This window comes from Catharus ustulatus, chromosome 23 (genome assembly GCF_009819885.2).
Source record: "Catharus ustulatus isolate bCatUst1 chromosome 23, bCatUst1.pri.v2, whole genome shotgun sequence".
NCBI classification, from domain to species: Eukaryota; Metazoa; Chordata; class Aves; order Passeriformes; family Turdidae; genus Catharus; species Catharus ustulatus.
In genome coordinates this window covers 1,834,269-1,857,701 of record NC_046243.1, presented here as the reverse complement: position 1 = coordinate 1,857,701, position 23,433 = coordinate 1,834,269, and the positions used below count along the sequence as shown (strand labels likewise).

The 23,433-nt window shown below is 63.8% G+C and overlaps 2 protein-coding genes across 3 annotated transcripts; both read right to left on the bottom strand.

Annotated features, from left to right (window-relative positions):
* Positions 1-792: 792 nt before the first annotated feature.
* Positions 793-11,950, bottom strand: WIPF2 (WAS/WASL interacting protein family member 2). 2 transcript variants are annotated; one of them, XM_033079159.1, is made up of 8 exons: positions 11,888-11,950; positions 5,782-5,894; positions 5,480-5,612; positions 5,221-5,340; positions 4,151-4,801; positions 2,949-3,155; positions 2,738-2,839; positions 793-2,017 (listed from the first exon to the last, which is right to left on the bottom strand). In XM_033079159.1, the coding sequence occupies exons 2-8, from the start codon at positions 5,842-5,844 to the stop codon at positions 1,977-1,979; spliced, it is 1,317 nt and encodes a 438-aa protein (XP_032935050.1). In that variant the 5' UTR covers positions 5,845-5,894; positions 11,888-11,950; the 3' UTR covers positions 793-1,976. The 2 variants fall into 2 exon arrangements, with proteins under 2 accessions (XP_032935050.1, XP_032935049.1); XM_033079158.1 differs by lacking the exon at positions 11,888-11,950 and having other exon boundaries at positions 5,782-6,543.
* Positions 11,951-12,477: 527 nt separating this feature from the next.
* RAPGEFL1 (Rap guanine nucleotide exchange factor like 1) lies at positions 12,478-20,473 on the bottom strand. Its single transcript, XM_033079241.2, has 15 exons — positions 20,032-20,473; positions 18,033-18,111; positions 17,315-17,465; positions 17,146-17,243; positions 16,634-16,746; positions 16,299-16,466; positions 16,122-16,219; positions 15,883-16,005; positions 15,620-15,798; positions 15,450-15,540; positions 14,263-14,313; positions 14,016-14,103; positions 13,860-13,924; positions 13,528-13,582; positions 12,478-12,975 (listed from the first exon to the last, which is right to left on the bottom strand). The coding sequence occupies exons 1-15, from the start codon at positions 20,459-20,461 to the stop codon at positions 12,851-12,853; spliced, it is 1,914 nt and encodes a 637-aa protein (XP_032935132.1). The 5' UTR covers positions 20,462-20,473; the 3' UTR covers positions 12,478-12,850.
* Positions 20,474-23,433: the final 2,960 nt, after the last annotated feature.

Genomic DNA, 23,433 nt, shown 5'->3' with positions numbered 1-23,433 from the left:
GGGACCCTGATCAGCTGAGAAAGACCGCCAGCCCCGCGGGTCCCGGCCACCCCCTACCCCCCTAGTCCCAGCCGCCGCTGCGCTGGCCCCCATCTCTGGCCCCCATGTCCCCTCAGGTCCCCCTCGGGTCCCCCGCGCTGCCGCCACCAACCTTCTCGCGCCAAATGAACCCTGGCTCCGAACTTCCCGCCACCAGGGCGATCTGGCCCCGCCCCCTTCTTCCCATTGGCTGTGCCGCTGGCCCATCCGCCAATCACCGAGGCCGGAGGAAGGGCCGCAACAGAGCAGCCAATCAGCGAGGGCGCCCGAGGCGCGGCGGAATGTGCCGAGCGCGGCGCGCGGGGCATGCTGGGACCTGTGGTCTATGTGTGGACACTCAGCGCTCCCAGTAGCCCCAGCGCTCCCAGTATTCCCAGTGCTCCCACGACCCGCATCCCCCAACCCAGCCTTCGCCGTACCCCCAGTGCCACCAGTTCCTCTTACACTGCCTTTCTACTGCCGCCCAGTCTCGTCTCTCCATGCTCCCAGTACTCCCCACCCCTTCTCCCAGTATTCCCCACCACGCTTCCCCCATGCTCCCAGTGTCAATCCCCCCACCCCCTGCTCCCAGTACCCACAATCCTCCTTCCCAGTGGTCCCAGTGCCACTGGTAACCCCGACCCTGCCTTCCATTGTGTCGGTGTGCTCTCAGTACCCTCCACCCTGTCTTGCCAAAGTGCCCTGCCCACAGCCCTTGGGGCATCACCTCCAAGAAAGAAAACGGGTTCCTGGAGACCTTTCCCTTAGACAGTGTCCTTGACATCATTTATCACTTTATTACTTTTATTTAAATGTAATTTCCAGCTCCTCCAAATTCCTCTGTTCCCTTTTAAAAGGGCCCCTCGCTCCAGGAGGGGCAGAACCGTGTTGAACCTTTATTTAACCCAAAAGGGCAGCACTGGGGGGGGCTCATTCTCCAGAGAAACCCCCCACTCACCCCTCACCCACCTCACTCCAGCCTCAACAGGGGATGGTCCATCATCATAGAAAAAAATCCCCTGAATGAGCCCCAAACCCGTCTGCAGGGGTGGCCCCCCTGCACCCCACGCCCTTCCTGCTATGGTACAAAGAGATCAGTAACTACGTTAGTGTGACCCCCGCCGTGGGACCACCCGTCGGACAGGGAGTGTAAGGCAAAACATCACCGGCCCCCAGGGCCCCCCCAACGTGCCCTCCGATGCACCAGACCCAGCACAAACGCCCCTCCCTCCCCCCCAGTGTAATTAGTGTTTTCTTGTTAAAATGCTCAAGTTTGGGGGGGTCAGCAGTGAGAGCCAGGGGAACCCTGGGGGGGAGTGCCAGGGGAGCAGTGGTTTTGAGGGGAGCACATGGGGGTGCCCCACCTGTGGGGTCACAGAAAGAGGGTCCCCACCAGCCCAGTGCTGTCAGGGTGTCCCTGCATGGTCCCACTTACGTTCCCCCCCCTCACCTCCACTGGCTCCTGTGCAAAAAAGCAATGGGCTGTGCCAGGATAACGAGGTTCCACCTGGATAACAGGCTTTCCCAGGATAACGAGGCTCTGCCAGCCTGTCCCCGCTTCCCCTCACTCTGAGGGTCTCACAGCGTGTCCATTCCCTCCCTGCCTGATCCCAGCCCCTCTCCATGAGCCCCCCCGATCCCAACAGCCGGCACACGGCTCGGCCTCAAGTCCCATGCCCGGCTCCCAGGCAGATCCCGATCCAGGATCCATCAGGAGGAATGAGGGATGGACCCATTCAGGCTTGCCACGAGGTCACTGAGTCCTGGGGGGTGCATAGATGAGGCAGGGCTGGCGGAGCACGCTGGGCTGGGGAGATCCGCTTGTCCTGGGAAAACCGGAGAGGCTGGGAGTGTGTCATGCAGGATCCGGGGGGCTGGGAGCTGGGGGGGGTCCAGCTGAGGAAGGGGAAGGAGGTCCATGTCTCTGCTCTGGAACAATCCACCTGCACAGCCCGCTTTCACCTGGGGATAGGGGGCAGAGGGGGAGCCCCACGCGTAGCTGGAAGACAAGGAAGCCTGTTGGAAGCAGGAGCTCCGCAGAGCCGGATCCAGCACGTCTGCTTTCCCTCCTCCACACCCCCGCGCCAGCTGCCGGCCCACCACCACCCCCCCCCCGACCTCCCCGCGGAGATCTGGAGCCTGGGATTTGCGCCTGGCAGCAGCCGCTGCAGCCGCACCGAGCTCGGGGCTTTTCAAACCCGCATTAAACATTCATGGCTCTAAAAATAAACGAGCATCCCATTCTCCCCGGAGTCTCCGCCGGGATCCGCAGCGCTGACGCGCAGCACCAAGGGCACTTTGAGCTCTGCTGGGTCCAAGCACTGGTGCTCAGGGCCAATCCTGGGATACACACAGGGGCTGCATCCCCCCAGCCCCAGCTCTGGCTGTGGGGTCCTTCGAGATCCCCTTTGGTACCAATGGTGCTCAGCAAAGGCAGGAATGAGCCCTGCAGCATTTCCCAGCAGGCAAACCAGGGGCAGGTGAGATACAGCATCTGCTCAGCCCAAATTTCTGCCCTCCCAGTGCCCCCACCCAGCACAGAGAGCTGCCTTCAGGGCTCGGTACCTCTGGGAATGCGGCCCAGCATCCCCAGAACATGGGCAGGGCCCAGGGCACGGCCGTTGCACCACCCACCCTGTGCAGGGACAAACAGGACAGTGCCAGCCCCGAGGACACAGGAGGGGAGAGGGAATTTGGGACACCCCCCCCTCCTCCTCACCTCTGTTTGTTTTGCTGGGGTAGATTCTCTGGAAGTATTTATATTCCTCTGGGGCTGGGAAGTCTTCAACGGGATGAAAGGAGTATTTGGATTCAAAGTCATCTGTGAAGAAACAGCAAAAGGGGCAGGTGAGGGAAGGGGGCTCCGGGAGAGCCTGGCCAAAGCCACAGGGCTCAGCCCCGAGGGGGATTCGTGCAGGGGTCCCACTCACCCAGGAATGCTCTGACGGTGGAGATGGAGTCCCGGTGCCCGTTCCGCACGGGCGGTGGTGGCGGCGGCCCGGCCGGGGTCCGGGTGGGGGGTGGCGGGGGCTTCCCCCGGCTGGGGGGCTCGGCGGGGCCGTGCAGTCTGTAGGGGGGTGGGGGCGGGGGGGCGTCGCGCCCTCCGTTCCGCAGCATCATCGGCGGGGGCGGCGGAGCTGCGGGGACAGCAGGGTCAGCGCTGCGCGGCATTCCCGGGGCAAACCCAGGGACATCCCCGAGGGTTCTGGGCCAGCTGCTTCGCCAGACCGCTGCCCAGGGATGCTCCTACGCGTGCCCAGAGATTTCCTGCTCGCTCCTGACATCTGCATTCCTCATCCCTCAACCAGCTGCAGTGCAGGGACCAGCAAGTACTGCTGCCCCCCAGCTCACCACCCACCCTGGGGGCTGCTCCAGCCTCACATGCTCCCAGCCCACACTGGCACAGGTCCCTCCACACCAGAAGGGATCCCAGGAGCAGATACGATCCTGCACATCCCCGAGTCTGAGAGCAGCAGCTCCACATGGAGCCAAGATGCTGCCTGCCAGGGCTGGAAGCCACATCCGCAGCGTCACCAAGGCAGCGACAGGACCCGCAGCCCCTCTGACCCACCTCTCACTCCTGCCCAGCCTCCAGCAGAGGCTCCGTGGCAGTTCGTGCTCCTCATTAGCCTAATTACACCCGGGCTGACAGAGCAGATCCCCAGCTGTAGCTCTGAGGAGGGATTCTGGCAGGGCCAGAAGGACGGAGTGGCTTGGCAGGGGCCCAGGCAGGAGCTGCGGTCTGGACGGGGAGCCCAGGAGTGCACGGGGGGGCACTGGGGCGCAGCCAACACCAGTCCCAGCCACTGGGACATGCTCCCGAGGGCTGCACACCCAGGGAAAGGCTTCTCCCTGCTCTGACATAGCTTTTTGCACACTCCCAACATTTAGGAAGCTCACGGGAGCTATGCTCTGCCATGTTCTCATCTCCCAACCGAGGAGAGCACAGGAAGGAGTCAGCACCAGGCTTGGAAGGAGATGGTCATGGGACATGTGTTAAACATGGCACTTAACTCCTGCCCCAGCTCAGCCCCTACACCACATGTAAAAGCAGCAAACTCTTCCCATCACCTCCCACCAACCCCTGATGGCCCCAGCTGCCCCCAGGCACCACAGAGCGAGCAGCTCTTACCTGCTCCACGGCTTGGGGGGTCTCTGGCCGGCGGTGGGGGGCGGCTGCTCTGCAGGGACGGGGAGGCAGCAGTGGGGGGCGGCGGTGCCAGACCCCGCAACGGGCCGGGCGCCTTCCTGTGCAAGGAGTTGTGTCTCTGTGGCAGCTCCGGAGCCGACTCGCTGCTGGGGCTGGAAGGGCCGTTGGGGACACTGGGGGGTTGCCGGTACGGGGGAGGCGGAGGGGCGAGAGACTGGCCCTGAGCGCCCGACCGGAGACTGACTGGGGAAGGAGGGGGTTTGATGGGCGGCGGGGCGGGGGGCCCGTCCCTGCTGCTGGGCAGGCGCTGTCCCGGGGTGGGCGGCAGCGGCTTCTCCCGGTTGTAGGGTGAGGCCTTGGCGTGCGGCGCAGGGGGGGCCGGGGGGGCGGCAGCGCGGCGTCCTGGCGGTGGGGGTGGTGGGGCAGAGGAGCTGTGCTTCATGCCGGTGCCGCCAGCGGTGCTGGGCCGGGACAGGTCAGGCAGGGAGGGTCTCTGCGTGCGCGGCAGTTCCGGTGGGGACCCCCGGCTGCTGTCGGCATCGTCCTGAGGGCGGCTGTTGCTGGCCGGCACGGGGGGCCTGGGAGCAGCTGCTCGGGAGCCAGGGACTTGTAGTGTTTGTTTAGCAGAGCTGTCTGTGGGGAAGGAGAGCACAGTGAGGGGTTGGGCACGGCGTAGGAGCAGTGCTGTGTCCCTGCACAGAGCCACGGCTGAGGAGGGCCAGGCCACAGGGACGGCTGTCTGGCACACGCAGGGAGCTGGCACCGAGCACAGCCACACACGGCTCCTCTCTCACCACTCTACTCTGTGGCCACCACGGAGAACACACAGAGCTCAGCAATACATGAAATTCCTGCGCCCTCCAAGAGGTCTGTGTGTGGGACTGAGGCTCAAGGAGGACACAGCTGGCCTGTGCCATGCACAGGGATGTGATCTGGGGTCCTGCCTCTGAGTAGCTGAAATCCCCAGGGATACACAATGAGATCCTGAACCCCTTCCCGGTCAGGGCCCTCCCCAGGGACCCCCACGCACACCACGAGCCTGTGGCCATTACCTGAGCTGTCCTTGGCTCCCACAGGTCTGAGCTTGGGAACGCCGCCTTGGAAGAGGCCGCCCTTGGGCTGGATGGCGGCTGAGCTGGAGCTGTAGCTGCTGCCGCCGCTGCCCTTGGGCTCTGAAAGGGAGGGAGGCAAAGAGGTTAAGCCTGGAATTATCCGCTCCTCCAATGAGGAGCTACTGGGAACCAGATGGGCAAGCGCCCTGAAGGGCACAGCAGTGCCCAGCAAGGGGCCGGGAGCCTTCTGGGGACTCACTTTCCAGGATGGGTGCACTCCGGTCATTGATTTGGGTCACTTTCCTGAGCTTGGTCCCTTTACAGATGTCCTGCAGGAGAGCCCCACGGCCCCGCTGCTCCTCTCGGCTCAGCTTCGGCGGTTCTGTGTTTGCCTGGAGAGGAGCAGCAACAGCTCAGCACCTCCCTAGAACCCCCCAGCTCCACATTCCCACCTCCTGGAGCATCCCACCCCTGCCACAGCCAGCCTTCTTCACCGGCAATTCCAGCAAGTGGCCCAATGTGGGGACAGGAAACCTCCCCACCCAGCGAGGTGACCCGTACCTGACTGAGGGTGGGGGGTGGCGGGGGGCCGGGGGGTGGCGGCGGGGGAGGAGGGATCGGCATCCTGGCGGCTCCGGCTGCTCAGTGCTGGGGGCAGGCTTGGGCACTCATGCCTGCGGGAAGGGAGGAAGCGGTCAGGGAACGTGGGGAAAGCCGGCGGTGAAACGCAGCCCTGGGGAATTGTGCCAGTGCCCTGTGCTCGGAGCTGCTCTCCCAGGCTGTCCCAACACCCTGGAGCAGCAGATCTCAGAGGTGGGAGCCAGCACATCCCCACCCCAAATCCCCAGGGCCCCCACAGCGCCTGCAGTCAAAACCCAGGGCATGTCTCACACAACCACCTCGCTTGGCAGACAAAACCCGGCCAAGCTGATCCTGCACCATCCATAAAGCTCCTCCAGCTGCAGCTGGAGGCTGCTCACATAGGAGTGTGACAGTAGCCCGCCAGCACTGGCACATGGCCCCGTGGCCTCTTCTGCTATGGCCAGGGCAAATCTGCCAGATGGCTCCAGCTCCACAGCAGCCAGAGAGGCAGAAAGCAGCACAGGACTGTCCTGTGGCTCCCATCCCTGAACTTCCCAACCTCTTCTCTCCTATATCAATAACACCCCTGGACTGAAGGCTCTCTGTGCCCCACAGCTCCAAAGCCCCCCTCAAAGCTGTCCAAGCATTTAGGAAAACCAGCTTTCCCAGCACGGATCTGGCAATGCTCCAACTCAACTCATCAGAAGCCCAGAACGAACCTGTCTGGCACCACGGCTCACCTGGAACAGCTCCCGGGGCTCTGGTCGGCACTGGAGACAGAACATGCATGGAGTGGGGACAGGAAAAGGAGCCTGAATCACTGGGAGGTCACAGGCCCTCGTGCTGCTGACAGCAGTGCTCAGGTAGGGCCTCCCATAGCACCGGCTCAGGGAATAGGAATGTGATGACTGGAGGCCTTGCTCACCACATGGAGAGTCCCAGGCACTCGGGGCAGACCCTGAGGCAGAGGACAAATGTCCCTCTCTGGGCCATAGATGTACTTCCCACAGTCACTAACGGGAACCACACTACCAAGAGGAGAAAAGGACAGGGCAGTTTCACACCTGAAACTTCCGATTTCCGAGGCCTGACCTCCAGGGCAGGTGACAGAGGGCACGGGAACAGCCCCTACCGCAAGAAAAGTTCCTTTATGACTCAGGTTTGTACCAGGTATTAACAATCAGATCCCTCCTCACACTCATCTCCTGCTACATAAACTCCAACTTCCTAATCCCACAGGACACAGGTCCATCCTCTGTCAGACAGTCCCAAGGTGTGAGAATGGGAAGCAGGGAGCAGCAGCACGGCTGCCACAGCAGCAGCTCCTCCACCCTTGGGAAAACCACTGGCTGTGGGGTTCAGGGAAATAAATAAATAGCTAAACTGCCTCTGAATTAAAATCAACTCTTCTACCCTGTGAGAACTCCTTCATCAGGAAGACATTCCTCCCTCTATCTCACAGCATTTTCCAAGTCACCCAAGACTCCCATGTCCCCAGTAACAAACGTGGGGTTCCCTCGCCCCAGCCTGAGCTCGAGGCTTGGCACCCAAGAGCCGACGTCCATCAACCCCTCCGGACACTCCAGTCGGGAACAACGCCCAGCAAACCCATGGGGCTGTGCCTTTCCCACTGGAGCAGGATCACAGACGGCTCTGAACGTGCTCGTCTGGGACATGTTGGAACAGGAACACTTTTCCCTGTGCTCCTTCCCACCCGCAGAGGGATCACGGGGCCAGGGTGGCACGAGTGGCTCCGGGCAGAGCCCCAGCCGTGCTGGATCAGCTGCCGGGGGGAATTAGCAGGGATCCAGCAGAGGAACGCGCCAGGTAATGAGACTCCTGACTTGAGCTCGTGTGTCACAGCCCTGAGCCAGCACAGGAGCGATGCCAGGGCCACCACCTCTGCTCCTGACCCACGGGAACGTCACACATTGTGTCCCCGCTCGGCTCCTGAGCCAGCTGGTTACTCCCAGGGTGACACTTCCCTCGGTGGCCCCTGTGACAGGGACTCATCTCACAGACAGACAAACAGGGGTTTGTCAGCTGGTACAAACCACCCAGTGCCACCCGTGCCAGGCCAGCACTGCTGGAGTCTCTTAGTGTGACCTGGTGACACCCTGAGACAGCTCGGGACAATCCACATGGACAATCCACATGGACAATCCACACGGACCTGAAGGACAAGTGGGGTATTTCTACAAACAGATCACGAGTCACTATCTCCCCTCTAAGGTGCCCTTAAAGCAAAACCTGCACTCAGATCCAGTCTCTGACCTAGAAGAGCAAGAGGAAGGGAGAGAAAAGTTTAAGCTAAAGCAGCTTGAGGATAAACTGGAGCTGAATTCCCAAGAAACAGGTCATTCCATTTCGGTGCATGGCCCCGTTCAGGCTGGGGATTAACAGCAAAGGTCACATTGAAAAACCAAAATCGAGAGGCCCCGAACTCAGCACACGGCTGGGAAAAGCTGAGAGCTCCGGGTGGGAACGGTGCCTTTGAAATACAGCCTGGATCTTTCATGTGCAAGAAGACAGACCCAGCTGATACAGATTAGGGAGACAGGAGCTAAATCCTCCAGGAAAAGAAGAAAGGGGGGAGTTCTCCTCCCAGCACCCCTTCATGCCTGGTAGAAGCTCTCCGTGCAAACAATGCTCCAACTTCTCCGTGCTCCTTCTCCTTTGTTCTTCCTTTCCAGGACCCTTCTGAGACACATCAGAGCCTCTGAGGGCTCCACATGCCATGGTGCCAGCTCCCTGTGCTCGCAGGGAAAGTGGCTGGGAAGAGCTCCATACAGATAAAAGCTGGGCTGAGGCAGGAGCAGCAGGTTTACACAGTGCCTTTGCTTTTCTGATCCAAACCAAACCTCAGAAAAGCTCTGAGCAAAGCATGAGGAAAACAAGGTGTGAAAAGCTGTCCCTTGGGAGGAGGGAGAGATCAGGAGATCGAGGTCACCCTGTGGAAAGCTGTTTCAGAGCTGCTGTTCCACAGGCTGGAGCCCACCACGGCCACAGAACCCTTGGCAGTGTTTTGGATCAGCACTTCCCTGTCAACCCCGAGATCAAAACATTACTAAATCCCAAGAACTTGACAATCAGCTGCCCCTTGTCCCCTAAAAGCAGCAGAATTGGGCAGATCCGGCCCAGCCAGAGAGACACACCACGTTTTCCAAGCATTTTGCAAGTCCCTGTTTGCTGTGGAGGGAATTGAAACGCCCTCCCCAGCAGCAGCCCCTATCCCGCTCCTCCCGGGGGGATTGCTGCTGGAGCAGGACAGGCAGCAGCAGTGACCTTCAGCCGCCTATTTCCTCGCTTTTCAGGGGGATTTGGGCTCCGGGCGGATTTGTATTTCACATTTGCAAGCCCGAGCTGCAGCGCCTCATCCTCAGGGAGGCTTTGAACTGCAGATCAAGAGGAATTTCCACCCTCTGATGTCGGTGCAGAAATGCGGCCGCACCGGTTTGGGAACGACTTCCAAGGCTGGACCTCTCCAAAACCGCCCCCGCGCCTTTATCTTCCCTCTCTTCCCATCCAAACCCGCAGTTCCTCCTCACCCCCTCCCAAATTCAAACCCTGTCCTCCGCAGCCTGACATTCCTGGCCGCTCCCGAGGAGCTGAGGATGCTACATAAATAATTTATCCTGAGCGACAGCCATCGCAGGATTTAAGGTCATTCAGGCTTTTAAAATCCTATCAGCATGCTTCCCGAGCCGAGCTGCCAGCTCCATTTGGAGCATCCCTCGGAGCCGGCGCATCCCTGCATGCAGACAGACAGACACGCTCGGGCCCCGCGGGATCCAGACGCTCCCTGTGAATTATTAACGACCCGCGGGCGCTGACGAGGCGTTTTTAACAAAAACCCCGAACTCCAGAGTTTCTAACTCCTCAGGGATGAGCTCCACAGCCTCAGTTTCCCCATCCACCCACAGCTTCCACAGCCTCAGTTTCCCTATCCACCTGCAGTTTCCACATCCTCCGTTTTCCTCTCCAATTTCCCTATTCCCAGCTTCCACAGCCTCAGTTTCCCCACCCCTGATTTTCCCATCCCCAACCACAGAAACCGCAGCTCAGTCTGCCCCTTGCTCCCATCTCAGGTCACTCAGCAGAGGAAACCTTTAATCAGGAGCAAGGAACCCTGTCCCGAAATTCCTCTGCAGCAAAAGGAAAAGCAGGAAAAGCCCGTCCTGCCAGGCCCGCAGCCTCCCCTGCCGCTCCCCCTTTGCAAAAGGAAGCCGGGAAGGGAGAGGTGGCACACGAGGGGCTGGGCAGGAACTGAGGGGCCGGGCAGGAACCGCTGAGTTATTCCAGCGGGAGGAAGTGGCAGGAGACGCGGGGACTTCCCGGTTCCTTTTGAGCCGGAGCTGGGAATTCCGGGTGCAGGGATCCCAACAGAGTGGGATCCCGCACTGCACGCGTGCTCACCGGCATTCCCATCCAAGCCACAGCGGTCAGGAAGGGAGCAGGGAGTCCTGGATTTGTTTCCCTGGAGCAGGAGGGACAACTCAACTCCAGCGTTGCCCAGAAAAGTTGTGGCTGCCCCATCCCTGGAAGTGTTCCAGGTTGGATGGGGGGCTTGGAACAACCCCTTCCAGTGGAAGATGGGATTTAAAAGTCATTTCCAACTCAAGTAATTCCAGGATTCCATGGAACTCTGTGTCCATGGTCATCCCTAAGCCACCACAGGCTCCGAAAGGTCCATCCCCCCTCTCCCACCAAGCCCTTACTGGTTCTGGACACCCACAGCTGGGGGTCCAGGGAAGGGTGGAGGACTCCAGAGGGGTCCTGGGAGTCAGTGTGAGGGTCCCAGGGGTCATAGAGGGGGTCCAGGGGGATCCTAGGAAGGGCAGAGGGGTCCCAAGGGTCATGGCAGAGATCCTGGGTAAACACAGGGGTCACACTGAGGGTCCCCAGCTCCTGGTCCTGCTGGTTCCAGACAACCCAACAGGGATCTTGGGGAGGGAACCCTGAGGTGACCCAAGAGTTGGGGGAAGGGGTCATTAGGGTCATGGTGGGGGGCTCAGAGGTCATAGGGGGAGTCCCAGGGGACACTGTGGGGTCAGAGTTTCCATGCTGGGGGTCCCCAGGCCCAGGGTTTGTGGCTACCACCAGACTGGGGGTCCAGGGGGCTCTTGGGGAGGGATGGAAGGGTCCAGGGCATCAATATGGGGGTCTCAAAGGGGTGCCAGGAGTCACAGCGGGGGTCTCAGGCCCCCAGCCTTGCCAGCTCTGGAGACCTTCAGGCTGGGGGTCCTGGCCCAGGGGTCAGGGTGAAGGGATCCAGGGGTCACTGCAGGGATCTCAGGGCAGTCCCTGAGGACATCCTGGGGTCAGGGTGGAGGTGCCAGACCCCTCCAGTCACCCAAAGATGGGAGTGCAAGGAGGGGTAGAGAAGTCCAGGAGGTCAGTGTGGCGATCTCAGAGGTCACAGGGGGGTCCCAGGCCACTGGTCCTGCCAGTTTCAGGCACACCCAGGGTGGGGGTACAAGGAGGGTGCTGGGGAGGTAATTCAGGGGTCAGGGTGGAGGGGTCAAGGACAGTACGGGGGTCTCAATGGAGATCCATGAGGATCCTGGGGACAGGTCTCAGAGGAGACCGAGAGGTCAGAGTGGGGGTCTCCATGGTGAAGGGGTCACAGGCCCCCAGTCCCACCGGTACTGAGCACACACAAGCTGGAGGTTCAGGGCAGTTCTGGGGAAGGGGCCCTGACGCGACCCAGGAGTCAGGGAGGTGGGAGATGTCACAGATGTCCCAGGGGTCAGGGTGGGAGGGTCCGGGGGGTCCATATGGGGGCTTCAGCCCCGCCCGGCCTCGCCGGTTCTTGGCACTCCACAACCGGCCCCGCGGACCCCTCAGACAGCCCCAGGGACCCCACAGAGGGCTCCAAGGACCCTGAGCCGGCCCCAGGCACCCCCCAGATCCGCGCAGGCCGCAGCGCACCCCCCGCCCCGCCGGTCCCAGGCTCTGCACAGGCCTCACACGCCCACCCCAAACCACCGCACCCCACACAGAGGTCCCGCGGCCGCAGTCCCGGTCCCCCCGAGCCCCGTCCCGCCCCGGCCCCGCCGATGCCCCCCGGCCCTCCCCCGCTCACCCGCGGCTCCTCCCGCCGCTCCCGGCCCCGGCCCCAGCCCCGCCGAACGAAATGGCGGTCGTGGCCCTTCTGGGCCTGCGCGACCTAACCGGATGTGGGCCGGGCACGGCGGGGCAGCAGCGCCATGATGAGAAGGTCGGGAGGCCATGAGGGAAGGGGCCCATCCTCGCCATCTTGGGAAGGTCAGGCCGGTTCTGTGAGCGTCCAATGCCGCGGCGTCTCGGTGACCACAGGCAGAGCTTCACTACCGGGAGGAAATTCCTCACTCTGTGCCGAAACGCTGCTGCAGCCCCTTGTTGCTGCGACAGAGCGCGGTTACCCCGGTTGTGTCCCCCTCCCCACCCCTTCCGCCATATAGAGAAGGTCAGCAGTCGCCATGTTGGGAGGGTTGACGGAAACCTTTGCGGTCGCCATGTTTAGAAGGTCAAAAGTGTGCTCCGCGTTGCCGCCATCTTGGGAAGGTCGGCTCCACCCCGACTGTGCCGGGCCATGACGTCACCGACGGCGATCTGTGACGTCACTCTCACCATGACCTCAACCCTTATCATGACATTAGAGACACGTGCTGGGACAGACTTTTATTGGGGTTTCTCACCCCACCCCCAGCTTGGGTTTTTTGGTTTTTTTTTTTTCCATTTTTCCTCCTTTTTCTTAAAAAATAAATGTACAATTCCGGACAGCGGCAGTACAAAATATACACGTCTGCGGGGGGGGCAGGCCACACATACAAAAATAGAGGGGACGAGGGCTCACATGGCCCCCCCAGGGGCCCCTGTGCCCCAGCCAGGGGAGAAGGGGGGAAGAGAGGGATGCGCCAGGGAGGTCCCCAAAACCATCCCCCACCCCCCCCAAGGGTGGGGGCAGCACCCAAGGGCTGGGGCTGGGCAAAGTGCGTCAGTGCTGGGGGGCTCCGGGCCCCCCGGGGGGGTCCCGGGGTTTGGGGGTCCCGGGGTGAGCCCCCCCTCACTGGCTGCCAGGCTCCAGCTTGTAGGAGAGCTCGAAGAGCAGGTTCTGGTTGTCGATGACGCGCAGCTGCCGCACGTAAGCCTTGGTCTGCAGCTGGGCTGGGGACGCCTCCAGCTCCAGACCTGGGAACGGGGAACAGAGGGGGAAACAGGGATGGGAACGTGGGGATGGGAACATGCAGTGTGGGAATGGAGGGCAGGCAGGGATGGAGGGAGGGATGGAAAGAGAGAAGATGGCAGTATGGAAATGATGATGGAGGGATGCAGGGATGGAAGAGGGAGTGGGAGTGCAGGGGATGTGGGGATGGAGGGATACAGGAAGGAAACGGGGATGGCAGCGTGAAAGTGCGGATTGAAGGATGGAAGAGACACAGGGGGCAGGGATGGGGGTGGAATGGGAATGTGGGAATGGGAATGTGGAGGTGGGGATGAAGGGATGGGGATTCAGGCAGGGATGGGGATGAGAGATAAAGGGATGGATGATGGATGAGGATGCAGGGATTTAGAGATGCAGACAAATGGACAAAGAGCTGTGAGGATGCTCTGGCCACATCCCCATCCCTCAGGGCCAGCACCACAGGTCCAGGGCCATGTGGGCCTCCCCAGCAGTGTCCCCCCAGCCCCAGCAGTGTCGCCCCAGCCCCAGCAGTGTCCCCTCCCTGTCCCCACACTCACAGAGGGGGCGGCTCCGGTATTTCCGCACGGTTCTGACTTTCTCGGCGATGCAGTGCTGGGGCACAGAGAGACCCCAGAGTCAGCCCCAGCCTCCTGAGACCCCACCCACTCCCCCCAGGGACCCCTCCAGGAGCCTCCTGCACACCCCCCACCCTCAGGGACCACCCCCTGGATCCTGTTCTGCACCCAGGAGACCCCAAACCCTCCCACCCCCCTCGGACAGGGGAGCCCCAAACCCTCGGTGAGGGGGAACCTCCAGCCCCTCAGGGGAGTCCCCTCTCCCCTGGCCTCATCCTGGGGGTCCCTCTGCCCCATTTTCCCTCAGAACCCACCAGTTTCTCCACGTTGACCAGCCCATCCAGGAGGGTCTTGCTGCCTTCATGCAGGAAGGTCAGATCTGGGAGGGAAAAGGGGGTGATGGGGGGATCCCATGGGGGGTCACAGGGACCCCAACCCACCGAGGGGAAGCTCCTGAGACCCCCCCTCACCTTTGAGGATGAGTGGCACGAAGGGGATGAGGGGGGGCTTCATCTTGGCCAGCACTTCTCGGTAGGTCTTGTGGTTCCTGCAGGGGTCCTGGGGGGAATTGGGGGGTTTAGGCATTGAAACACCCCCAGGAGAGGCTTGGGGACCCCCCAAACACCCCCAGGAGAGGCTTGGGAACCCCCAAACACCCTCAGGAGAGGCCTGGGGACTTCCCCAACACCCACAGCAGCCCCCACACCTCTCACCCACCGTCAGGTTCTCAAACTTCCGAAACAGATTCTTGAATTTCCCTGGGAGTTTCTGGAAGACAAAAAGGGGTAGAGGGTAGGTAGCAACCAGTAGGGCCAGGGAGCACCAAAGGAGAGGGCAGGAGGTTCTGGGAGAGCCCAGGAAAGGCCCAGGAAGGCCTGGAAGCATCCAGGGGTGGTCTGAGAGGACCCAGAAGAGTCCTGGAAACACGGAGCTGGGGATGTGAGCTCCTGGAGGGTTCCAAGAGCACTCAAAGTAGGGTCTGGAAGAACCCATGAGAGGTCTGGAGCAGCCAGGTGTGGGCACAAGCATCCCAAGGGTCCTGGGAGCACCTGGGCAGTGTCAGGGGTGGTCTGGGAGCGTCCAGAGAGTTCTGGGAGCACTGGAGGATGGGGTGGGAGCATCTAGGGGCAGTTCAGGAGCACCCAGAGAGGTTCTGGGAGTACTGAGGGAGGGAGGAGTTCCTAGGGGGTTCCAAGAAAACACAAGGGGAGCCTGAAAGAACCCAGGAGGAGCAGACAGGTGTGGGCAAGGGCATCCCAAGGGTCCTGGGAGGACCTGGGCAGTGTCAGGGAGCACCCAGGGGTGGTCTGGGAGCATCCAAAGAGTCCTGGGAGCACTGGAGGGTGGTCTGGGAGCTCCCAGAGGAAACAGGTAACACCCAGGAGGGGTCTGGGATCACCCAGGAAAGGGTCAGGGAGCACTTGGGGGTGTTCAGAAAGGCACAGGAAGATCTGGGAGCAGCCAGGGGTGGTCTGGGACTAGCCAGGGGTGATCTGGGAGCATCCAAAGAGTCCTGGGAGCACCCAGGGGTGGGGTGAGAGCTCCCAGAGGAAACAGGTAACACCCAGGAGTGGTCTGGGATCACCCAGAAAAGGGTCAGGGAGCACTTGGGGGTGTTCAGAAAGGCACAGGAAGATCTGGGAGCACCCAGGAGTGGTCTGGGAACATCCAAAGAATCCTGGGAGCACCCAGGGGTGGTCTGGGAGCACCTGGGGGTGATCTGGGAGCAGCCAAAGAGTCCTGGGAGCACCCAGGGGTGGGGTGAGAGCTCCCAGAGGAAACAGGCAGCACCCAGGAGTGGTCTGGGATCACCCAGGAAAGGGTCAGGGAGCACTTGGGGGTGTTCAGAAAGGCACAGGAAGATCTGGGAGCCCCCTGAGGCTCGGGGTTACTCCAGCCCTCACCTCCCAGGTGAGGCGCAGGCGGCTGACGGCGGCGTTGTTGAGACCGATGACGATGGCGTAGAAGGAGAGCATGTCCTGGTTCTGCTTACAGCTGGTGGGGGACAGCGTGAGGGGTGGGCTGGGCACCGCAGGGACCCCCCTGCAGCCCCCCCCGTGGTCCCCCCACTCACATGGCAGCGATCTTGATGAGCTTCTTGAGCAGGTGGGCGCGTTTGCCCAGCCCCTCGCAGAGCAGCAGCTCCGTGCCCACCCAGTGCTGCACTTCACTGCAGCGCTGCAGCAGCAGCTCCAGGTTCGCCGTCTCCCGCCGGCCCCGCTCCCCGTGGAACACGTAATCCACGAATTCCAGCTGGGGGGATACACACACATTCCATCAGAGCCTTCCCAAATCCACAGCGCGATGATTTCTCCGAGCCCCCCGAGCCCCCCAAACCTCGTGGATGCAGCGGAAGAGCTCCCAGTGGAAGGCTGTGAGGTGGTTGGCGACATCCTCGGGCTCTGCGCGGTGGATCTCGGTGTCTCCCGGGACCACCTGGATCTCCTCGGGCAGCGGCACCTGCGAGGGGACACCGGGCAGGGCTCTCAGGGGGGGCTGGGAGGGTCCCCCCCGTTCTGTGCAAGGAGTGACCGCGGTGCCAGGTGATGGGGGGGTGTCCCCACCACGGGGCTCACCAGAGAGTCGAAAGTGTCCCTGGTGCAGGCGAAGAGGTGGCTGTTGATGCCCAGGGTGGTGAACACGCACTCCTCGCTGGGCTGCAGCACCGCTTTCTCTGCCGAGGGGCACAGGGTGGGGTCAGCACCGGCCGGACCCCCCAGCCCCGCCCGCAGCCCCCCCAGCCCCACGGGCACCTCCGGACGAGGCCATGGTGACCAGGATGAGCGCGTCCCCGCGGGCGCTCTGCTCCTCCGAGTACTGCAGCTTCTCGGTGACCGAGGCCAGGATGTCCTGCACCGAGGCCGAGAGGCGGCTGCGGATGGTGACGTACGAGTGGTCGGGCATGTACACGCGGCAGAAAACTGGGGAGAGGGCGGGGGGTCAGCGCCGGGCACCCCCACACCACCCCGGGCACTGCCCACCGGGGAAACTGAGGCACGGAGCAGGCTCTGGGCACGGCCCCATCCAGCGGCTCGTGGGTCACAGAGGGGACCCCCAGTCCCTCTCAGCTCTCCCCAGAGTCACTCACTCTCGTCAGAACCCCGAAATGCCACCCGGGTCTGCAGGCAGGAGTCGATGCGTCGGAAATGTCGGAACAGCGGCTTCACCTGCTTGTTCGGGGGGGGGGTCTCGTCGGCCACCCTGTGGGGGCACAGGAAGGGGCTCAGGCAGGGCCCCGGACCCCCGGGGTGCACCCTGAGACCCGCGGGGTGCCCTGGCAGCCCCCAGCCAGGGCACAGGAGGAGGGTTCAGTGGGGAGGGGTCTGAGGCTGCACATGGTGAGGGCGTGAGTGGGACACAAAACCAGGAGGGCCCCAGGGTGAGCTGCTACTGACCCCTCCAGCCCCTGGGCACCCCCACAACTCCTTGTCCTTCTTGGGGACTCCCTGACCCACAGGGACCCCCAGGTACCTCCTGACCCAGAGGGAACCTCAAAAACCCTGGTCCTCCCTGGGGATCCCGTGTCCCACAGACTCCATTGGACTCCCTGCCCCCCCTGGTCCCCTAGGGGACCCCTAGGCCCCCCAACCCTCCTCTCACTTGAGCTCCACAGTCTCCACGAGTTGGTGCAGTTTGATGATCTCGTCCTCCAGCTCGTGGTACAGGGACGTGTCCTTCATGATGAGCAGGTAAAGCTCCTGTGGGGCAAGACGGGTCAGGGCCGGGACTGCAGGACACTGAGAGGGGGACACGGGAAGGGGACACCCACCTTGATGACCTTCCCGGCGCTCTCCTCCTCCTGCAGCAGCCCCTTGTAGGTCTCGAGGAAGTGCAGCAGCACGGCCAGCACCGCCCGCTTGCGCCGCAGCCCGGACCCCTCCTCCCAGTGCGCCGGGGGGCTGCCAGCCGCCAGCACAAAGGTGGCACTGTCAAGGAGGTGCCACGGCAAGGAGGGACCCTCGGCCACCCCCCAGCACCCGCTGCACCGAGGGAGCTCAGTGAGGGTCGTTGTGCCCTCCCTGGTAGCACCACACTGCCCACCTCGCACCCAAACCTGTAGCCCACCCTCGTGGCACCCCAGTCCGCTTCTTGCTGCTCCTGTGAGCCCCCCATAGCACCCCGCTGCCTCCTTATGTCTCACATCTCAGCCCCATCTCCACCCTTTTGTCACCCTCATGGCCACCTTTGTGCCATCTTCGCAGCACCCTGCTGCCCATGCTGGTACCCTCCTGGTTGCATCCTCCTGCCAACTCTTGTGCCACCACCGTGTTCCCTTCATGGTTCCACCCTCACCGCACCCCAATACCCTCCTCATGCCCAGCTCGGACCCCTCCTCATTGCACCCTTGTGCCCTCCTCATGCCCTCCCTGTGCTCAGCCTTGGACACCTCCCCATTGCACCCTCCCTGAACCCCAGCGCCCTCCTCACACCCACCCACAGACCCCTCCCCACCCACCCTCGTTGCCCCCCGGGGCCCCCCAGGATATTGCTGGTGTAGCTGCTGCAGGAAGCGCTCGGTGGGCAGGAACAGCGAGTGGGTGAGCACGATATCATCCAGCAGCGACTCTGGGGGGGACAGGGGCACAGGTGTGGGCACTCATCCCGCACAGAACCCCCCGACACCCCCGGGGCGCCATGCCCGCCTGGTGGATGGGTGAGGGGAGCGATGCTAATTCACAGGGTGACACCGGGAGAGGCCGAACCCCACGCGAACCCCCCCGCGCCGGCGCTGACTCAGGGCCCGCTCCCAGCCCCGGGGCAGCCGGGCCCGGCCGAGCCGGTGTGGGGGCAGAGGCGCCGGCAGGGCGGGACTGGGGCCGCGACGCCCCGGCACACCCGGGAACCCCGTGAGAGCCCAGCCCGGCCGCGGGCACAGCAGGACACGGCAAAGGGAAACTGAGGCAGGCAGCTTGAGGCACGCTGGGCGGGTGCCACAGCCGGGTTTTCTGGGGAAGCATGGGTGGCACCACCCTGTGAAGGTGTTTTGGCAGGGCCAGGTGAGCCGAGGGCCCGGTACCGGCGTCAGAGCCGGCATCAGTCACCACCACGACCTTTGGACAGGGCACCGCTCCCTCGCTGGCACCAACACAACCCTCGGCTCCAAGCGGGTCCCCAGCCGGGGGTCCCCACGTGCCCCAGGGATACCCCAGAGCTCTTCCAAGACCCAAGGACCTGAGCCATAGAAGGGCCGTTCAGAGCATCCACCCAGCCACTCCCCAGTGCCCCCCAGACAGTTAACCCGGTCACAGATCAGTGCCAAGCCAGGGCAGAGGGTCCCCTGGCACTCCCGCGCCAGGCACAGCACCCACGGGGCATCAGCTGCTGCTGAAAGCAGGACACGGCAGTCTGGGGCACAGGGACAGGCAGGGGCACCAGCAGCACGGGGGTGTAGGTACACAGCTCCCAGCCCCCTGCCCTGAGTGCAGCCCCCTCCCAGGTTCTGCCTGTGGGGCAGGAGTTGCAAACTCCCCTCATCCCTTCAGGCTGCAGCCCCTCCAGCCCTGCCTCAGTTTCCCCATCCCACTGCAGCACTCACGCTGTACCCCAGAGTAGCAGGGACGTTTCCCCCTGTCGGGACCCCCATGCTGGCTCCTGCCCCCCTGCTCCCTGCCAGCCCAGGCACCAGCAGGCCTGGCAGCTTGTTTGTGCAGGCAGGACCTGGCGCTGCCAGTCCCAGCTCGCCCCTACCCGAGGGCTCCTCTTGTCGGTGGTTGCACCCAATCCCAGCCCTGGCATCACTGGAGCAGGGGGCTGGCGGTGGCCTGGGGTCCTCGACATCCTCTGGTCCCAGCAGCCGAATAGGATTGGCTGGGACAGGGATCACCGAGGTGTGGGAAGGCTCCCACCCACCTTCACCCAGCCTGGCTCCCACCCAGCTCTGGCACCAAAACCACCCCAACACCTGGGCACGGGGAGCTGCGGTGGGACAGCATCGGGAGGCCTGTGCCAGAGGAAAGGGGCGTCCAACCGCCCAGCCCCCCCTCTCCCCGCTCCACTGCAGCTCCCGTCGGGGCTAATTTTAGCACCAGGAGGATGTTAAGGACCATCCAACTGGGAGGTGGATGCTGCAGTGACTGTCGGTGCCCGGCCACCCCCGGTCCCCACCGAGCTGGCGCTGCCGTTGAGCCCATATTCCCTTGCCAGCACCTCTGCCCGCGGAATCCCTGCCCATCCCTCAGACTGCTGCCCACCCCGCTGCCACGGCCGCCCTGCCCCGGCGGAGACCCAGCCTTGACCTTGTCACCCCAACCGAGCACCGCTGTGCCCTGAGCGGGGCCACCCGCCTCACCGGGCACAGGAGCCCTCCACCCCGCAGTCTCCCACCCCAGCATCCACCAGCGCATCCTCCCCGCAAGCAGCGGCCGCCCCCGGTCTCTCTCCGCTCCGCCGCATCGCCCACGATCCACGCGCTCCCCACCCCGCGCAGCCCCGCAGCCCGTCCCGGCGGTCCCGCAGCCCCGTCCCGGCAGTCCCGCAGCCCCGTACCTGCCCCGCAGCCCCTCCCGTGTGCAGCCGCCGGCAGCCGGTCGAGGAGCGCGGCCAGGAGCCGCTCGGGGGGCGCGGGCGCGGCGGGGGCGCAGCCGCTGCCGCAGCAGCACCGGGCGGCGGGCGGCGGCTCCGGGCTCGGCGGCTCCCGGTCGCGGTCCCGGTCTCGATCGCGGTCGCAGCCCGGTGACGGGTCCTCAGGGGAGCGGAGCGGCGCCTCGGGCGGCCGTAGCTCCAGCCAGCGGCCCTCGCCCCCCGGTACCGGCCCCGCGGGCCCCGCCGGCTCCTCGGGGGAGGCGGGCGGGCGCGACAGGCTCTGCCGCCGCGGTGCCGGCACCGACCCCGGAGCCGGTACCTGCCCCGAGGGGGCGGCGGGGCGGACGGGCAGGTGCGAGCCCGGCTTCTTCAGCAACTTCTCCAGCGGCTTCATGGCCGCCCGGGCGCGGCGGCGGCGGCGGCTCAGGGGCCCATCGGCGGCGGTGGCGGCTCCGTTCGGCTCCGCTCAGGCTCGGGCCGCGGCGCCGCTCCCCGCCCGCCCCGCACCGGCTGCGCGTTGCGCCCGCCCCACACCGGCCCCGCCGCCAGCACCGCCCCGCCCCGTTACGGCCCCGCCGCCGCCGACCCCGGCACCTGCCCGCCCCTTTCCCCGCACCACCGCCGCCTCCGGGACCGCCAACGGCACCTGCCCGCCCCCTCCCCGCACCACCGCGCTCGGTACCGAACCCGCCCCGGGGCTGCGGTGACACCGGCTCGCACCAGGACACGGTCACCTCCTGCTTCCCCGCGCAGGTGATGCGTTACACACCCCCGCATCCATCTCCCCGCATTCTCCTGTCGCATCCCCGGGGTACCACCACGCGTCCCCCTCCCACACACACCGTACAGCCTGGGGGGGATACAGCCCAGAGCCTGTCACCCCTCGCTGTCACACACCGCGACCAGGGGGCACAGCCCCACAGCCCCTTGCCACGTGCTGCCGCACACCCCCGGCACACCCCCGGCACACCCCCGTGCCCGATCTGCCCCCGCACACCCACACAGTTTCCCCACGCCAGCCCAGGGGCACACCGCCCCTCCTCCAGTGTCCCCTGCACGGGGGCACATCCCCAGCTGTGTGATGACCCACCCCTGGACCCCCAGCCCGGCTCTCTGCACCCGCCGCAGCGTGGGAAAGGGCCGGGTGTGGGTGCGAGACCCCCCACCCCGGCACCCCTGGGGCTGCAGGTTCCCCCGCAGGGCAGGGTGGGCAGGTCGGGGTGGGTGCCAGACCCCCCCATTTCCGCCGCCTGCCAGGCTGGAACGGGCCCCGGCGTGCCGGGGCAGGTGCCGGGGCAGGTTCTGGGGCAGGGCAGGGCGAGATGTGGCGCTCGCCTGGGGCTGATCCTCCTGCCCCGCTCCTGAAGGTGCTGAGTACCCATCCTGCCCATGCCCACTGCCCCCAGCCCCACCTTGCAGGACAGGCCAGCGTGTGCCAGTCCCCTTCTCCAGGGTCCATCCCCCCGTAAAACCACCAGGGATACCAGGGAGGGCCCTGTGGCAACGCTGGGGTGGGATGATGGCAGCGGCCGCGGGGACACAGCGAGTGACCCCACGGCCTTTACTGGCCCCGCTGCGCAGGGGGTTTGGTAGAGGTGGAGGAATGAGGGTCCCGGCAGCTCCTGCTTTGTTCCCGCTTCGCCTCCACCCGCCAGTTGCCTGGCAACTCCATCCATGCGGCTGCCAGAGAGCGGCAAAACATGTCCCCACATCCCCATCCCCATCCCCGGCTGCAAGAGGTCCTGTCGGGATGGCATAGCACAGCATGGCGAGGCACGTCCCTCCTCTGTTCCTCCAGCATTCAGATTCCCCACACCCCATCCAACACCCCCAAAAAATCCCACTCTGCCGAGCTCCTCCATCCCCTTTCCTCACAAGGACAAGGGTTCTCAGAACTGGGTGGAAATGGTGCTGCTGGCCAGGTTCAGCCACGCTGAGAGGGGCTTCTCCTGACAGCAGGAAACTGAGACACAGAGAGACCCCCGAGACCCCCCTCGCTGGTGGCAATGGGGATGCACTGGGCCACACGAGCAGGAGGGATCTGAAGCATTGTGCCATGCTGAAGGCAATGCTCCCCCTGGAAAAAGCGCCCCAGATCTGGCCTGTCCCATCCCCTCTCCCCCTGTCGGCAGGGATGGGGGCACTGCTGGCGCAGAGATAACTATTGGCTTAATTAATTTGCTGTTATTTCTCCTAACGAGCTGGGATCTGGAGCGGGCGCTTCCCTGGGTTGGCAGCCAGCGCATTCCCCCGCCCCGGCAGCGAGCCGGGGGTGCGAAGCCTCCAGGCACTGCTCAAAACAGACCGTGTGTAGGAGGGAAAAATTACACCCCGGGAAAAATCCCTCCCCAAGCCAGCGCCTTAACCCACTTCCCAGCTGCAGCGCTGGGAGAAGGGAGTCAGAAATTTTGGGGAACGGGAGAACTGCCACGAGATTGGGCAGCTCCTCCATGAGGTCCCCGTGAAGGGCTGAGCCAAATCTTGGACCATGCTCAGACTTGATCCTGCTGCCAGGAAGGGAAACTGAGGCAGTGGCAGTGGGGAGGGATGGTGTAGCACAGAAATGTGGGCAGGAAGGTGATGTCTCCTGCTGCTGCTGCTGTTGGAACTGCTCTGGGAACCCCACCCGACTGCCAGAAGTGAAGGCAGGAATTGGGAAGGGGGGAAAAGGGGGTGGGATGCAAAGGGAGGAGTCCCCCCTGCCCTTCAAAGCCACCCTTCCATCATGGCATTGGCAGGGCCCACCAGCATCCTGCAGGAGGGCAGAGCTCACAGTGATGCTCCATCCACAGGATCAGGGTGTAACAGGAGTGGGGTACATGCCCCCCACCTCTATTTGTGTGGGCAGGAGGCTGTGGCTGCCAAGGTGGAGCCAGCACAGCACAAATGTGTGGGTGGCAGCTCCCACACCACCAACGCAACAGTTGGTCCTTCCCTGTGAGACAGGGAGGCTGGGGGAGAGGAGGGGACTCACATCAGCCCCCAGAGAGAAAAGGAGGCTCCCTCCAGCCCCACTGCCAGGGCAGAGCTGGGCTGGGGATGGTGGCAGCTGCTTCCAGGGATGTGGAGGCGAGGGTGGCTGGCGCCAGGCACAGCAGAGCTGCAATTTCAGTCCCAGTATGAGCTCCCCAGAAGGGCAGAGCTAGGAAGAGCAGAGTGGCTCCTGGGAAGGGATGAACAGTGCCTGGGGAGGGAGCAGGTTCTGGGAGACAGCAGAGGTGGCACTGGTCCTGCCAGGGAAGCTCAGATGGACACTGTCCCTGTATGTCTCAGTCCCAGGACACACAAGAGCTGTCTGCTTCCTACAACACTGTTAGGGGTGTGCATCCCATAGAACAGGAATTCAAACACCACCAAACCCCAGCA